Source organism: Oryctolagus cuniculus, chromosome 3 (genome assembly GCF_964237555.1).
Source record: "Oryctolagus cuniculus chromosome 3, mOryCun1.1, whole genome shotgun sequence".
Taxonomy (NCBI): domain Eukaryota; kingdom Metazoa; phylum Chordata; class Mammalia; order Lagomorpha; family Leporidae; genus Oryctolagus; species Oryctolagus cuniculus.
Window position 1 is genome coordinate 140,819,080 of NC_091434.1, and position 17,563 is coordinate 140,836,642.

Consider the following 17,563-nt stretch of genomic DNA (forward strand, 5'->3'; position numbering starts at 1 on the left):
GAGAATTTAATGCTGCATTTGCATTTGATATGTTTGTGGATGCACATTGGTACTAGAAACCGAAATTTTATGCTTGATGCAGGAGGGCTTTGTGACCCTGGAGGCTCTCATGAAAATGATGTCATCCTGTATGCCAAGACTGAAGGAAGAAAAGAGCACATCGCCCTGGACACACTTTCCTATTCCTCTTACAAGGTACGCCTGCCAGTCTGTATGCCAGACGGCCCCACTCAGACCTCCCTAGACCGTGCAGAGAGCAAACCTTCAAGACCTTGCCCAGTGCAGACGGTGGATCTCTGGCAGCCCAACAGGTTGTTAGGTTTCTTTAAAAGTGACATGGACATTGTAACATTCACTCGTTTTTTCCTGATACAAGTGAAGTATTGGGTTTTATCAGAAACATTGAATTATAGGCCATCAGAGACAGCAAGGCTGAACTGAAAACTCTTGTACTCTTGTCTGCATGAGAGCTCAAAAAGTACCTCCAATTACACAGCCTCACAGATCTGCCATCAAGCACAGGGCGTATTTATCCAGCATTTTGAGGTCTCTGGGAGTAGAAGACATTGCAAACATGCAGATGATTACCATCTTTGCTTTCCAGTTTGCTAATTAGAGCTAATGAGGTTCAACTTCTTCCTTTGCACTTTGGATATAGGATGGGCGTTGTCTCTAGTTAATTGCAAACATCTTCAAAATGATGTGAGGTGTTTGTCATAAGGTTTAAATTCTCTTCTATTGTAGTACATTTATCTATGCTTAGTTCACATGCATACATCATTGTGGTGCATCATTTAGTAAAGAGCATAAAAACAGCCAACACCTAGCATCTTGTGTTCTGGGTTAGGAAGACAGGAGATAAACATCAGGGTTAGAATGCAGAACAACCAGAGAAGGTACCCACATGCTCCACATGCAAGTGTAACCCAAGTACTACCATTTTGGATTTCCTAAGGCCAGGGAGGGTTACACCTGCTCCAGTCATCTGCATGCCTCTGACCAAATCAGTTGTACAGCTTCTCATGCATTCAATCATTGGTTCTGGCAGCTTCTGCTACGAGTCCTATACTCAGAACTAGTTGAGGAAATCAATGCTATACAAATCCACTTTAAAAAATACTGGTGATAATGTAGAAATGCCAACTTGATTTTGTTATGTGCTCATGTAGAAAAAAAAATGGATACACACACTCAAACACCTTTTACAAACCTCACACCAGAGTAAACTGGGAGCAGAGGGAGCCTGGTTCATCACACCAAAGGGCTCCCTCCACTTGGGTGCGAAGGAAGAATTGAGTCAGAGAAACAGGTGCTCCTTGAGAGCAGTATCTTCTAGGTGGAATAACAGTGGAACAGAAAGCTCGCTGCCTGCTGCTTAATCAAGGGCGGCCATCTATATGGCCACGACCAGAGAGAATCCAGGGGAATTCGCATCGGCTGCCAGAGGCGATGATTAAGAGTGATTTGGTTTCCTTTGTTTGAAAGGTTCCGTCTTTGGTTTCCGTGGTCATCAATCCTGAGCTTCAGACTCCTGCTACCAAATTTTGTCTCAGACAAAAGAACCATCAAGGCCATAATCGGAATGTCTGGGCCGTAGACTTTTTCCACGTCTTGCCCGTTCTCCCTACCACAATGTCTCACATGATACAGTTTTCCATTAATCTGGGATGTGGAACGCATCAGCCTGGGAACAGGTAGGAGGCTTGATTTGGGTTGTGTGCTAAAGTAATTAAGGACAAACCCCTGGACTTGTCTATTAAGTCAGAGGAAGGCTCTCCATAGATTTTTAAATAAAATATTAAATAAAATGTTTTCTCCACAAAAAAAAAGTTCTTCAATGAATATACAGGATAGGATGGAACAGAGTGTAAGTGGGACTTCACGTTAGGTACTGGAGGAGTTTCACGTGCTGTGGCTGCCTTCGCTTACAACAGATTGCTGAGAGAGGAGAAAAACACTAAGTGACCTCATGCCGCTACTGACACCCTCCCCCCCAATAAGAGGCACAGAAATCAATTAGCACTTCAAGAGCTATCACTGGCCCAAGTGGTGCTTTGCCTGCTCTCTAAGAATTCCGCTGGGTCTCACGTTCAGAGGATGGAGTGCCAGCATGCAACGTGGTAATGGCCTTGCCATCCATCAGATTCCAGAACACAGCCGCAAGTGACCCTACATTGTCTTCGAAACTGAGCTTGTGTGTATAGCAGACATGTAACCGCCCGCCCTCTGAAGGCTGGCCAGGCTTCTGTGAAGAAACAGACTCAGTTAGGGACCAGCATTTTGTTTTTAATTTTATTTATTTGTTTGAAAGGCAGAATTACAGAGAGGCAAAGGCAGAGAGAGAAAGAGACAGAGGTCTTCCATCCACTGGTTCATTCCCCAGATGGCCGCAACGGCTGGAGCTGCACCAATCCAAAGCCAGGAGCCAGGTGCTTCTTCCAGGTCTCCCACATGGGTGCAGGGGCCCAAGGACTTGGGCCATCTTCTACTGCTTTCCCAGGCCACAACAGAGAGATATATTGGAAGAGGAGCAGCCGGGACTCGAACCGGTGCCCATCTGGGTTGCTGGCACTGCTGGCAGCAGCCTTACCCACTACGCCACAGCGGGGGCCCCAGGACCAGCATCTTGAAAGCACTTTCCGCTAGTTCTGCAGATGTAAATTCCATTTTCTTTGTTTCCTTTGCCCCTTTTTGGCCTGCTGGCTCTGGTGTCAACAGTGTCAGCCTGGAGTTCTCCACCAACCACGGGCGTTCCTGGTCCCTCCTCCACACGGAGTGCTTGCCTGAGATCTGCGCTGGGCCTCACCTTCCTCACAGCACTGTCTACTCCTCAGAAAACTACAGTGGGTGCGTAAACTCTCTCTGCCCTGGGGGAAGGCACGAATCCACGTTACAGGATGAAAATCAGTGAGTCACCCTGACACTAGCATTTTGAGTGCAAGAGGTAAGGAGCATGACTTCTCTTTGAGAGTGTGACTGATGCAAGGTCACAGTGTGTAAGAACATTCATCCTTTATGTGCTTGACTTAACGTTTCCGATTACAGGCACTTGAACTCTATAGGGTGATCCTGGGGTCAAGGCCGAAATGCTCAGTGTCAGCATACTGACTTGTGATAAGATGTAGTATGGAGAAGTGGCGGAAGGCTAAGTTTTGAAATTGCACCTGGATCCTACTCCTCATTCTGCCATCTACTGTCTGTGTATTAATATTTACTCTCTCCAACTTCCCACTGCTTTCCACATCAGTTGAGGACAATAATAAAACCCTTTGTGAGCCACTATGGTGATGTGAAATACCTGCTACTTTATAGAATACACATGATAGAGATAGTGTACAGACTTCCAAGCCTGGCAAAATGAAGTTGGGGGTTATTTTCTTTCTTGTTTCTCTTTTGCTAGTGGATAGCCAAAACGTAAGAAGTAACTGATGCTAGTCAGCACTTCATAGCTGCCCAGATACTTAGTGTGAGATGATAACGAAGGCCTGAGGATTGATGTAGAGAGTTCTAAAAATAGTATCTAACAACAAAGCCAACATCACTTGCTATTAAGAACAAATCCATTAGGCACTATAGCATGATATGGATGTTTTTACTAGTTGTATGTCTGCTTTCAAACTACACACACAACTCCACAGGTGAATTTAAAGAATTTATTGACAAACTCCCATGCTATTCCAAGAACACAGAAACTAGAACATCAAAAACATGTAAAATAAATCCAAAGCATGAGACTTCAGCAATGACACTGCTTTTGTGTTTGATTTATCACAGGTGGAACCGAATAACCATTCCCTTCCCTAATGCTGCACTGACTCGGGACACCAGGATTCGCTGGAGACAAACGGGACCGATCCTTGGAAACATGTGGGCAATTGATAATGGTTGGTGTTTATGCCTGTCATCATCACATGCCATTGATGTAGACTCTTCCCGGGCTTTTGTTCATAAGCACAGACTTAATCACATTTCCAAGTCATGGTCTTGCGATTCGTTAAACACCCTTTCTTCTCTTCCTTCTTTGCATTCAGCTAGAAGCCCAGGGATGAGCAATCACACACACAAAAAGGCAGTGGCATCAGCAATATTAGATGCTGAGATGTTTCAACATACACAATTTAAAAATGCATGAAGCTCTGAAACTCCAATTCACAGCTGATGACAAGGGATATCCTAACATTTTCTTTGAATGTTCTATACAAGATTAACATAAATACTAACCATCCTGCATGTATTAAAATAAGACCACCCAACATCTGGACAGCTTATCTTTTAGACACAGACACCACGTACAAGGAAGCATTATCTCCAAAACACTTGTGAAACTTCTACCTCTTTTTCAGAAAATAGTATAAAGAGAAATTTGGATAAACATAGAAATAGTCTCTTATCTTTCATTTTTCAGTTATTGACAATGTTTGGCATTTTTTTTTAATTATACAATTTTACTTTTATTTTTAATTAACATTTTATTAATCATTCAAATTATGGGATACTATGTGATATTTACCTTGTTGTGTGTACTGAGAATCACTCCATAAATTTATTTTAAAATATAAAATTTTAGCACTGAGGTAGTACTGTGGAGTAGAAGGCTAAGCCTCTGCCTGTAATGCTGGCATCCCATATGGGTGCTAAACTTCATTAATCACAATAAAATTAATATTAAATTTTTAAGGTGTTAACATGATATATGAACTAAAATATATAAAATGCAACATAAAGAAAATATTAATTGGGAGACTATAGAACAAAGAATCATCTCATTTAGATCCAGTAAGAATTTAAATTTGAAAAAAATCAACTGAAAAAAGAATTTCAGTATACTTATTAAAACCAAGCATATCCATATGTATAGGGCCCAGCCATTCCTTTTCCAGATACATATCTTTGGTCATTCATAGATATGTTTTCCAAAACAACGTACTAGGGTAACACTATTTTTACCAGTCCAAAACTGGATGCCTCACAATTAGCCATCAAGAGATAAATGAGGAAGTGAAGTGTGACATATCTCCCCACAAACATACCTTACAAGAATAAATATGAATACTTTATGAGTCTGTGTATGTGATTACAAAAACAGGCAAAACTGATCTGGTAATAGAAGTCAAGACAAGGTTAACCAGAGGATATGCTTGGTAGTGACCGGAAGGGAGAGATGGGAGTTTTCAGTGTTGGTAGTATTTTCTGACCTAGGTGTCAGTTATATCATTGTCATGATTGAACATTCACCAAGTGGTTCACTTAAAATAAGTGCATTTTTATATGCATATAGTGTACCTGCCACAGTCTAAAAAAATTATCAAGGAAGGATAGAAATGAGTCAGAAACATAAAAACTATTTGTCTTGCCTTGCCTTGAAACTTAATAAGTGTTTCTATACAACAACAAAATTAATTGAGATTTCCATGATAAGTGGAAAAAATCACCTTTCCTGCCTTTTCACAGACTTTGGAAAAGTTGAATACGACAGACATGTCTCTCCGTATCATATATTGCAACATTAGTATCTGACATTACTTATCAACTAATCTGTTTTAACTAACACAAGTTTAACACTGATAATATCATTTGAGTTAAACGTGCCCATGATGTGGGCACACTGCAGTCGACCCCAGAGTGACCCTGCAGTTGCAGGAAAGCCCTGGCAGACCTGGAACAGGTCATGCTGCAACCATGAACCCGTCCCTGTTCCTCGACGTGGTGTACTGTGGAGCCCCTCAAAGCACAAGGACAGGAGGAGAGCAAGGGCTGCTGTTGAAACCATCTAGAGCCAGACCAGGCATGAAATGTTTTTTTCACTCTTTCCTCCAGGGAATACGAGAAGTCTTCAAGAGGGAAAATTGTAAGATGAAATGAACTCTCTTTGAAAATTTTTGCACCAGAGTCAAATTCTGTTTTTCCATGAACTTTTTGAAGTACTGGCGTGCTTTAATCTCCTGTTTAAGAAGAGGATCCCTGAGGCGCGAGCACTTGGCCTGGTGGTTAAGGCACCTGCCTTCCACGTCAGAATACCTGTTTCTCAGCTTCAGGGGTTACAGGTTTTTAGAAACACAGGCCACAGGAAGGTGTATTTTTAAAATACTTCTTTTTAAATATTTTGACATGATTACAGGACAAAGAAAAAAGTGATATTGAATGATAAATTTATGCCTGAAATTGAATGTTTGGGATATCATTGCATCTTCAATCCATTCCTCAGGATATTTTTAGCCGCCTCTATATTACTGTTATGTTATTGATTGTGCTGGTTATCAAAAGACTTAATATTGGTAAATGCGTTGACGTATGACTGTCTCAGAATCTACCATCAACAATCAACAGCCCGTGTCTCAGTATTCCAAAGATTAGAATTGAGATTTGTAGCATCACATTGCCAGTTAAGACCAGCATTAAGGGGGAAATAGCTGCTGCATCGTGGAGAAAACTGTGTGTTCAAGTTATTAACTCTCCATTGCCAGCGAGGATAGATCAGTGTTTACAATTAACACCTGCCAATCATCTATGATGCTCTAGGTTTCCCCAGATAAATATGGAAAGTATATGGAAAGTGAAATGGCAAAAAATTAATCCTTGTAAATTCTTTACATTTGCCTAAAGAATGTAAGCACTGTAGAATGTTCAAGACAGAAGCATTAATCTGAAATTGTTCTGGCAGAACAGACCCCGTGAAGGAAAACGGGTAGAACTCACCTCCCCTATTTCATGTGAAATACTAGAAAGTTAAAAGTTGCAACAGACTTGTAACTGAGAGCGTGCTTCGTCACACAGCCCTCTGCATGACGTCCTGGCTTCCTGTACACAGCATACAAGCAGTGGGCAGTGTTCCCTGGGCGTTGCTGCCCCAGATTGTACTGATGGTGTCCTTTGTTTCTCCAATTACGCTGCCATCTCTTACATGCTGTCTGCTTCCCTCGCAGTCTACATTGGCCCATCGTGTCTCAAGTTCTGCTCTGGCAGAGGACAGTGCACGCGGCACGGCTGCAGGTGAGCATTTGAACTGAGCCTGTGTGCCTTGCCCATCCGGAGTGTATTCCGCATACTGAAGCCACCATCATTTCAGCTGGTTTTGATACCTGTTTACAGGCTTTGGGAGTTGTTATAAGACCAACAATAAAATACTTCATGTGGAATTTAAGTATAATTTAAACGTATTTTATGACTAAAAGCTAGCAAGTAAACTTTATGTTAGGTTTAATTTTGAACCAATACAATATTCCTCTTGTAAATTTGTGAACAACTTTTTTTTTTTTTTTTTGGACAGGCAGAGTGGACAGTGAGAGAGAAACAGAGAGAAAGGTCTTCCTTTGCTGTTGGTTCACCCTCCAATGGCCAGCGCGGCTGGCGCACTGCAGCCGGCGCACCGCGCTGATCCGATGGCAGGAGCCAGGTACTTATCCTGGTCTCCCACGGGGTGCAGGGCCCAAGCACTTGGGCCATCCTCCACTGCACTCCCGGGTCACAGCAGAGAGCTGGCCTGGAAGAGGGGCAACCGGGACAGAATCTGGCGCTCTGACAGGGACTAGAACCCCGTGTGCCGGCGCTGCAAGGCGAAGGATTAGCCTAGTGAGCCACGGTGCCGGCCTTAATTTGTGAGCAACTTTGAATTCCTTGCCTGTCTTCACTTACATTCCTGTCCATAAATTTGCCCTAATGCTCAGGAACCATGTTTTAATCACTAGCGTGCTTTATACATGACCATAAAAAAAAAAATGAAGATTGACCCCATAGAACCATTGTCAAAAGAAACTGGACTGGATCAGACTTAGCAAATGTGATTAGAAAATTTATCATCTTTAAATATAAATTCCCAATCTTCTTTATTTGTAGAAATCATTTGAGTCTTCCAAACAACAGGACAATGACATTGAATATGAAGCCTGAATTTATGTATTGATAGTGTAACACCTAATTGCCACTGGTGCATTGTGTCATGTCTGTACCAAGAATAGTTATTTACTTTTATTATGTCATTCCCACATTAAAATTTAATTATAAATTATCTTGGGAATTCCTGAAAACACAGGCAAGTTTTTCAACAGTGAATCATCTATTTGATCTCTTTTTATCCTCAAAACAAAGGGAGTAATTAATCAACTAGCTAATTAATTAATGAATAAAGAACTCATGAATGGCTTTAATCCTAGTCATTTAGAAATTGCAAGTGTGTCAAAATAAAGTGGCAGGTTAACTTTTTAACTGTATTTCAATGAACTTAATTAGCAAAGATCATTCTGCACAATGCAGATGTGTCATAAATTCTGTGAACTGAAAAGTTTCCGCTTATATTTCAAGATGGAATATGCATCCCTTTGCTTTTTAATAGCACTATCAACTCCAACCCAAAAACATTAACTTCTTACATCTATGAAACATTGGCTGGTGTTTTCCTTGAGTCATTATCTTCATCCATTGTCCATAACCAAGCCTTCCTCCTGGTTAGTGCATTTCAAATAAAATTAACACAAGAAAACTAGCCCTTTTCACAGTTCCTGAGATTGTCCTGAAAAGTTTGGAAAGCATTCTAACTAAAAGGACAACGACTTTTTTTAAGGAAAATAGGAGGTGCTGTTTGTAAAAGAACTATCAGTAATCACAATGGATGTACTTCCTCCTCCATTTTCTGTGGCATTAAATCCTTGGCGTTAAATCCTTTTATTTAAAGCAGCATCTGTGATACCCATGATGGATAGTTCTTTTCTGGTGCCACCTGTTACCCTGAGCAGCCATAGCCTTTTTCCTCCTCCTGGATTTTATAGAAGGCTTCCTCAGTTGGAGCTTCAGTTACTCCCCTCCTGATGACCTTTGGTGCAATACACATTGGCTTTGTTCATTTGTGTCTGGGCTAAATATTGGACCACTACCTCCTTTTCCAGGAATATGCTCCTTGTTGAGCATGAGCAAACTTCATAGAAGAGTTTATATTCAATACCTTTTACTTTCTTTAAGAAGGTCCTTGAATTTGGGGCCTCTGCAGTTTTGTTTTTCTCTCCTCCTTGCTAACTTCATTATTGCAATTATTTGCTACCAAGACCCTACCCTCTGTTGCTGCCTAATACTGTCTTGCCTGTGTACAGGTCTGGTTAAAAATAATAGTGCAATCATTATTGGCATTCTGTCCCAATGGCATAGCTTGTTAGTAAGAGCAGACTTTCAAAAACAGTACATGGGACCAAATCAAAACATGAATCATCAGGAATCGGCACTTCCTCCCAGTCACTGGTCCGAGGAAGATTCATTTAATATACCCTGAAAGGCACTCCGACAACACGGAGTCTTGTTGGGGAACACTAATTCCAGTTTGTGTCCATGGTAAGCTGCAGTCGGCTTCCAGACTTTGAAATGTGTCTAACTTAGCTGGGCTTTTTTCCGGAGACACCTTGGCTCTCCAGAGTCTGACCGAGTCCACAGGATAACATGTGGAAGAAGGTAATTGTTTGAGGCTCATTTACATGTGCAGTAAATGCTGATTTCCTTTCCTACTCCTTTCCCTAATGCCATTTAAGATGCCAAGATAGCTCTCAAGCTTCGTGAACCTGGGGGCCTTCTCCCCCAGGAAGTGCATGGCATATGAAGTTTGGCATTTGATTTAAGCACTGCCATGCCTTCTGCAGACCCCTCTGGGAGACCAGCATAGACCCCAGCTTGAGTGAGATGGCTGAGGAAGCATCCTTTGGGTCATGCTATAGCGCCACTTCAACTGTGCACCTGCGTTACATCAAATGCTTGTTTACAACTTCACAAAGTATTGAAAGCTTATGTGAGAATTTCCTACCCCATGAAAGACACTGATCTTATTTTATGGTTTTAAAGATTTTTTTTCCAGAAGATTCATTCACTTATTTGAAAGGCAGAGTTACAGAGAGGAGGAGACAGAGAGAATGAGTGGTTCTCCACCTGCTGGTTCACTCCCCATTTCCCGCCAGGATCCTAAACTCCATCTGGGTCTTCCACATGGACGTAGGGGCTCAAGCAGTTGAGCCATCCTCTGCTGCCTTCCCAAGTGCATTAGCCAGGAGCTGGACCAGAAGTGGAGCAGCCAAGACTTGAACCGGCCCCTCTAGGGGGGGGTGCCAGCATCACAGGTGGCAGCTTCACCTGCTGCTCCGCAATGCCAATCTGATTTTACACTGGGCAACATTGTAAGTATAGTGAGAAAGGAATAGTGTGGTACAGATAAAAGAATTTGGAACTAATTCCTGAGGGGTGAACTCCTTCAAATATCCGAAGTTTTCTGCTATTTAGCTATTGATTCATCTGTGGTGAGGTTTTCCCATTGGTGGCAGCCTCAGAGAGAGCTATACAGATTCTAATGACCCAACATAAATACCACGCATTCTCATGTAGAGGAAAAGCAGGTTGCCATGTGGGCAAGGTTCCAGTGTTTTCTTGAAGCACAAATTCAGGGGCTCATTGAGAAGCAATGCAGTTCTGCTGAGGACTTCTGTCTAGCTCAATCGTGTACACATTCCCTCTACTGTGCCAATATAGGTTTGGAATACAGATTTATCTTCAAATAGTTTTGAAATATTTAAAATGATTTCTAGCTTATAATTTTATGTGTTCACTTTTTAGTTTTTAAGATATATTTATTTGGGGGCGGGAGCTCTGGTGTAGTGGATAAAGCCACTGCCTGCAGTGCTGGCATCCCAAATGGGATGTTTGAGTCCTGGCTGCTCCACTTCTGATCCAGCTCTCAGCTATGGCCTGGGAAAGCAGTGAAGATGGCCCAGAGTCAAGTCCTTGGGCCCCTGCAACCATATGTGAGACTTGGAAGAAGATCCCAGCTCCTGGCTTCAGATCGTCCCAGCCATTGTAGCCATTTGGGGAGTGAACCAGAAAAGAAAAGACTTTCTCTCTCTCTCTCTCTCTCTCTCTCTCTCTCTCTCTCTCTGCCTTTCAAATAAATAAATAAAATTAAACATTTTTAAAAGATTTTTTATGTATTTGAAAGGCAGGGTTACAAAGAGGAAGGGAGATTGGGAGAGAGAGAGAGAGAGAGAGAGAGAGAATTTTCCATCTACTGGCTCACTCCCCAGATCTCCACAGCCAACACTGGGCCAGACCAAAGCCAGAAACAGGAGTTTCATCTAGGTCTCCCACATGATTGGCAGGAGCCCAGGCACTTGGACCATCTTTCTTTGCTTTTCCCAGGGGAGCTGGATCAGACATGGGGCTACCAGGATATAAACTGGTATGCCCATATGTAATGCCAGTATCTCAGGCAGTGGCTTTACCCACTGTGCACAATGCCAGCCCCTACATGTGATCTTAAATAAACTGTATTCTAGATTTCTTGTTGAAAGAATTTAATTTTTGTTGTTTCTTTTAATTTACTAAGATCATTGTGAATCCATTATGTATGCATATGACATAAGTTTTACCAAGTTTTTAAGTTGGAAATGCACACATAGATGCATTTCAAATCAACTGCTGCCATTGGTTGAAGATGGACACTGAATTTCTGCCTCAGTTGTAAGCTGTCCACAGCAGAGCTGCGTAGACTCCAGTCTTCTGGGATATTTACGGTCAACTGTCCATTATCAAGTCTTCTCATTGGGTGCTCTCCAATGGCTAATGAGCCTCCTTCACCATTCTGGCAAATCCTGGAGTCCTGGCCTCTGTGCTTGCTCCTGTCCAGAGCAGATTCCAAATCTCTGAAAGGGCTTTATTTCCGTCATGTTCCCTCAGGTGTGACCCTGGATTTTCGGGCCCAGCGTGTGAGATGGCATCGCAGACATTCCCAATGTTTATTTCCGAAAGCTTTGGAAGTTCCAGACTGTCCTCCTACCATAACTTTTACTCTATCCGTGGTGCTGAAGTCAGCTTTGGGTGCGGCGTCCTGGCCAGTGGGAAGGCCCTGGTTTTCAACAAAGACGGGAGGCGTCAGCTCATCACGTCTTTCCTTGACAGCTCACAGTCCAGGTACGTGAAGGCACATAACACAAACAGACGCGTGTGTTGGATTTAGATATATTTTTAATTTTTATGTGTTTCCTTTTCACTGCTGTAGATGTGCCAATTTTTAGCTAGGATGGGGGAAGCTTATGGTTTATTTGGGGTTATTTCCTCTGGTTTGTAATAAATCAGAAGGCTCACCAATGACTCTGAGATACTAATGATGGACTAGGTTTGTTTGTTTATTTTTTCAAAATATGAGATGTTAGCATCAGAACTGTGTTCTTAAGCCAAGGGCTGGTTAATTATTTATGTGGTTTTATTTATTTGACAGCTTGCAGAGCTGATTAGAGTTACCCTACATCTTCCCTGCCCCCAGTGCCTTATAAATAATGCAGTAAAGGAGTGATTGGCACTGTAAGCGTATGTACACAAAAATATAGTATGCGAATATTATAGTGTAGTGTAATGTAGTAAATAAGTGTAAGAGCAGTTATATTTTTACCGATATGTCTGTTACAAAATATGCACATCTACCTCATCTACATCTGCCCCTACACATCTACATGTGTCCCTACATCTCACGTGGAAACCCACCACCTTGGGCAAGTTCATTTAAATTTGCTTGAAATTATTTAATAGCCAAAATGAACATTATGGTCAGAAGTGCCTACACACACAGGTTAATGATGGATGATTTGTGTCCAGGTTTCTCCAGTTCACACTGAGGCTGGGGAGCAAGTCTGTCCTGAGCACATGCAAAGCCCCGGACCAGCCTGGAGAAGGGGTTCTCTTGCACTATTCGTATGATAACGGGATCACTTGGAAACTGCTGGAGCACTACTCCTATCTCAGCTATCATGAGCCCAGGTATGTGGGGAAGCATTTGGGAAAATGAGAGAGTGATGCCTCCTCCCTGGGGAAATTATTCAAGTGGTTCAAGATCCCAGGTATTTTTCCATTGAGAGTTGAGAAGACAGAAATTAATGTGTCGTGCAATGAAAAACTAGCAGTCCATGTTCTTGTAGTCCATTTGTCCCACTGATTTCTGGTAATTTGAAGAAATTTATTTGCATATCTTGAAACGTGCAGCTAAGGGAAATGCTTTGATAATTAAGGAAGAGAAAAGAGTTAACATTTTCCTTATTCAACTATGATGGAAATTGCTAGATAGGATTTCTTTTAAAAAAATGTATTTATTTGAAAGGCAGAGTTACAGAGACAGAGAGAGAGAGAGACAGAGACAGAGAGATCATCTATCTACTGGTTCACTCCCCAAATGGCTGCAACAGCCAGAGCTGGAGCCAGGAGCCAGGAGCTTCTTCCAGGTCTCCCACACACGTGCAGGGGCCCAGGAACTTGGGCCATCTTCTACTGCTTTTTCTCTTTCCCAGGCCATAGCAGAGAGCGGGATCAGAAATGGAGCAGCTGGGACTCGAACCAGCACCCAAATGGGATGCCAGCACTGCAGGCTGAGGTTTTAACTGCTGTGTTACAGCGCCAGCCCCTGGATTTCAGTGTAACAATAAATCATACATACTGTTAAAAAATTTTAGCAATATATTACAATATGTTACAGTTAATTATATGATAACTGATAAAATCTGATAAGCAGTATGTTTTTAAAACTCACACATGCTATAATTATATAAAGAGCCCAGAGAGATTTTTCTAGCAGGTGCAGAATTTCTGGCCAGTGTGGAGCATGAGATATTTGCAGTTCTTCCGCCAGGCCACTTCTGTTTTCCTATAGCTTACGCATTTCATTTCCTATTCTCCTTTTTTTTTTTTTTTTTAATTTGACAGGTAGAGTTATAGACAATGAGAGAGAGAGACAGAGAGAAAGATCTTCCTTCCATTGGTTCACACACCCCCCAAAATGGCCGCCACGGCCGGTGCTGCGCTGATCCAAAGCCAGGAGCCAGGTGCTTCCTCCTCCTGGTCTCCCATGTGGGTGCAGGGCCCAAGCACTTGGGCCATCCTCCACTGCCCTCCCGGGCCACAGCAGAGAGCTGGACTGGAAGAGGAGCAACCGGGACTAGAACCTGGCACCCATATTGGATGCCGGCGCCGCAGGTGGAGGATTAACCAAGTGAGCCACGGCACCGGCCCTCATGTCCTATTCTCAACACCTGTCAGAGCGATCCTTCCCCCTGGGCAGAGGAGCAGCCACATTAGTGATGTGATTTCAGACGTATCCGATCACCCTCCCCCTCCTGGAGGTGCTGACATTCCTGTGGAAAGCATGAGGCACGAGGAGGATGGAAAACTTCACTGGAGGAGGGGCTTACACCCCAGTCATGTACAAAGCAGGGACACCGCTTTCCTTCCTGGGTATTCGTTGGAATCATCGGGAGGCGAGAAAGACAGGGCTCAAGGAGGAGGAGGAGTGTTACTGATGGTGCTCTTCACAGAGTCTGAATTTTTTTACAGGATTTACTTTAGTTGCTTGTTTATTTGAAAGGCCGAGTGACACACACACATATGCACACATCGCTCTTCCCTCTGCCAGGTCACTCCTAAATGGCTGCAGTGGCCACGGCTGGGCCATATGGGTGGCGGGGGTCCAGGTCTTTGGGCTTTCCCAGGCACATCAGCAGAGCAGCCAGGACTCAAACCAGCACTCCAGTATGGGATGCCAGCGTTGCAAAGCAACTGTTTTACCTGCTGTGCCACAACTCCAGCCCTGAAATATTTTACAGTTTTACCTACCACTGCCCCTATATTTAAGTATTTATAGATAAATAAGAACTTCAGTTTTCATTAAGAACATTCTAGCATGTTACAGAAATGATGGTGAACAACTGTTATGACATGTAAATACAAGATGTAATACACAACACAGCTGTTTACCCTGTGCAGGTAAAAATGTAAGGTTGGGAGCTGGCATTTGGCCTAACGGTGAAGCAGCTGGTTAAGACACCTGTATCCCATTTCACAGTGCCGCAGTTTGATACCCATCTCTGGATTCTGACTCTAGCTTCCTGCTAATGTAAACCCTGGGAGGTAGTGCTGATGCTCAAGTGATTGGGTTTCTGTCACCCACATGAGAGACCTGGATTGGAAGCCAGGTCCAGCACAGGCTGTTGGGTTTCTTTCAAAAGTGAACCCCACCAATAGGTTCAATTGTGGTATCTCTCTCCAGCTCTCTCTCTCTCTCTCTGCCTCTCAAGTAAATAAAATAATTTTTAAATGGAGGGCTAAAAAATGGACTTCTCATTCAGTGGAGACACAGAAGTCCTAAAGAGCCATTTCACAGACTCTACCTAGTAAATATTAAAAGAAATGCAGCAAAACTCAAGATGTTAAATGATAAAGGCAAGAAGAAAATATCACCGTCCTAAGCTAACTTGGCCCAAAACTCATTTATTTTTTTTCCAACAAGGATGGACAGCTGAAAAATTCAGTCATCAATCTGTATCTTGAAGTTTAATTAATCTTTGTTGATATGAAAAATAATTACACATTTAATGTGCTATTGCAAAAGTGTGTTTAATCTTGCCTGCCATTTGACAGCAACATTTTTCTTCTAAGTAGAACTGAGGTGGCTTTGCAGTATTAGGGATGTGCATAGCTTGAAAGATTAGGATCGCAGTAGAGATTTTGTAAAGAGGGTTACGTGGCAGTGGTAGCAAAATATTTTCATTTCCTATAGAGAGAAGCCCTTCCTCCCTCCCTCTCACTCTTATAAATAATAGTAACAGATGACATGGCAGAAGTAGAGTTTGATATATCCTAGATCCTAAATTACATTTTTTATGATAAATAATACAAGTCATGCAGGTTCTTCATAAGAGAGTTAAATATATCTTGATGCCTTTACCCATTTGCTGCATTTCCTTTCGTATCAATTGCTGCCTGTGATGGCTTAGAATTAAATTTTGTTTCTTTATGCCATGATTGTTCAAAAACAATGTGCGATCCATAAATTAAATATGCTAGTTTGGCTACCCCCTATTACTCCTAGACAATTTCAGATTGTTTGCTTTATCTATGATTCCTTCAATAAATAAAAGAACTCTATGTGATTGTTACTTATAAAATTTAAATTATGGTAATATACCCAAGCCTTTTTATTTCAAACTAACTAGAATGCCCTGTGAACTAATTTGAACTTTTATTAATGCCAAATTTTATATAAGTAGTGAAACTAAAATTATTCTGGCAGTTTTCTTAATTATATGACTTTTTATTTTAAAATTATTCTGAACTCTAAACCTAGTTTATTTTATGTCCCTTTTTTTAGAAAGCTTTTATTTAATAAATACAAATTTTATAGGCACAGCTTTAGGAATATAGCAGTTCTTCCCCCCATACCCTCCTCCCACGCCCAGTCCTGTCCCACCGCCTAGTCCCTCTCCCATCCCATCCCATTCTTCATTAAGATTCATGTTTAATTATCTTGATATACAGAAGTTATATCTTTTTCTTTATAAATATTTATTTTCATTTTGAGTGGAGGGTAGAGATATCTTCCATATCCTAGTTCTCTCGTTATCTCCCCCAGATACATGCAACACAGGAGCTTAGAACTCAACCTGGGTCCCCCATGTGGGCGGCAGGAACTCAGTAACTGGGCCTTGCACCTCCTGCTTCCCAGGGCACATGTTAGCAGGACTCTAGAATTGGAAGTAGAGCTGGAGTGGGACCCAGGCACTCTAATGTAGGATGCAGGTGTCCTGGTGGTGTCTTTATTGCTATGTGGAACATCCACCCCTATTTTTGTGTCTGATTATTATACTTGATCTCCTCTTTGTGTCTATCAGGTCATCCTTAGCACATACCACTATAAAGCATTTTTTAAAAGAAATCCATGAGCTTAAAACCTACCCACTGAAGGAAGACTGAGACAGAAAGTTAACCCAAGTCTCTGGGTTCTCATGGAGGAATAACAATTTCCCATTCAAACTCTCCCAGAGCTCTTTAAACCAGCCACTGTGGTCTGTAAAAAGCAGTGAAATCAGTAGAAACTCCCACCCAGTCCACAGTATGATGTGTAAATTACAAGGAAGGTTCTAGAACTCTCTAGATCCCAATCCTGGCTTTGTCACTTAGAACCTGTTTAACCTCAAACAGGAGGTTTAACCTTCCTCTGTCTCTGGATTCCCGTCTTTAGCAAGGGTATACAAATAGTATGAGTGGACTTTTAAAAAGTATGTTGAAAATGAAATTTAAAATAATAATAAAAATATAAACTTTATTTCTCAACTTAAGTGCCATCAAGTTCAAGACACTTTTGTAAGCGATGATTCCAGCCATTTAGCCCATCCCTATACTGAGGGACCTGGAAGTTTAACCATGTCCATTCACTTTTTGGACACCATTAACTGAAGGCAGAGGTTTGCCTTTTAAAGCTTTTTCAAGATTAGAAAACAAAAGGAAGAGGCCAGTGCTGTGGCTTAGTGGGTAAAGCCCCCACCTTCAGTCATACCTTTGGGCACCAGTTCCAGTCTTGGTTGCTCCACTTCTGATCCAGCTCCCTGCTAGTGCACCTGGGAAAGCAGTAGAAGATGGCCCAAGTCCTTGGTCCCCTGCACCCATGTGGGAGACCTGGATGAAGCTCCTGGCTCCTGGCTTCAGCCTGGTCCAGCCCTGGTTGTTGCAGACATTTGAGGAGTGAACCAGCGAGTGGGAGATTCTCTTCCCTCTCTCCCTTCATCCC

The 17,563-nt window shown here is 42.2% G+C and overlaps 1 protein-coding gene across 3 annotated transcripts in view; it reads left to right on the plus strand.

Annotated features, from left to right (window-relative positions):
* Positions 1-17,563, plus strand: part of RELN (reelin) — a 538,293-nt gene that overhangs the window by 369,186 nt on the left and 151,544 nt on the right. For all 3 annotated transcript variants that reach the window (XM_070071183.1, XM_051849694.2, XM_051849695.2), the window contains exons 13-19: positions 83-195; positions 1,486-1,694; positions 2,719-2,847; positions 3,775-3,884; positions 6,924-6,990; positions 11,695-11,928; positions 12,610-12,771. In XM_070071183.1, coding sequence (XP_069927284.1) covers positions 83-195; positions 1,486-1,694; positions 2,719-2,847; positions 3,775-3,884; positions 6,924-6,990; positions 11,695-11,928; positions 12,610-12,771 — 1,024 coding nt within the window. The remainder of the gene's footprint in view (positions 1-82; positions 196-1,485; positions 1,695-2,718; positions 2,848-3,774; positions 3,885-6,923; positions 6,991-11,694; positions 11,929-12,609; positions 12,772-17,563) is intronic.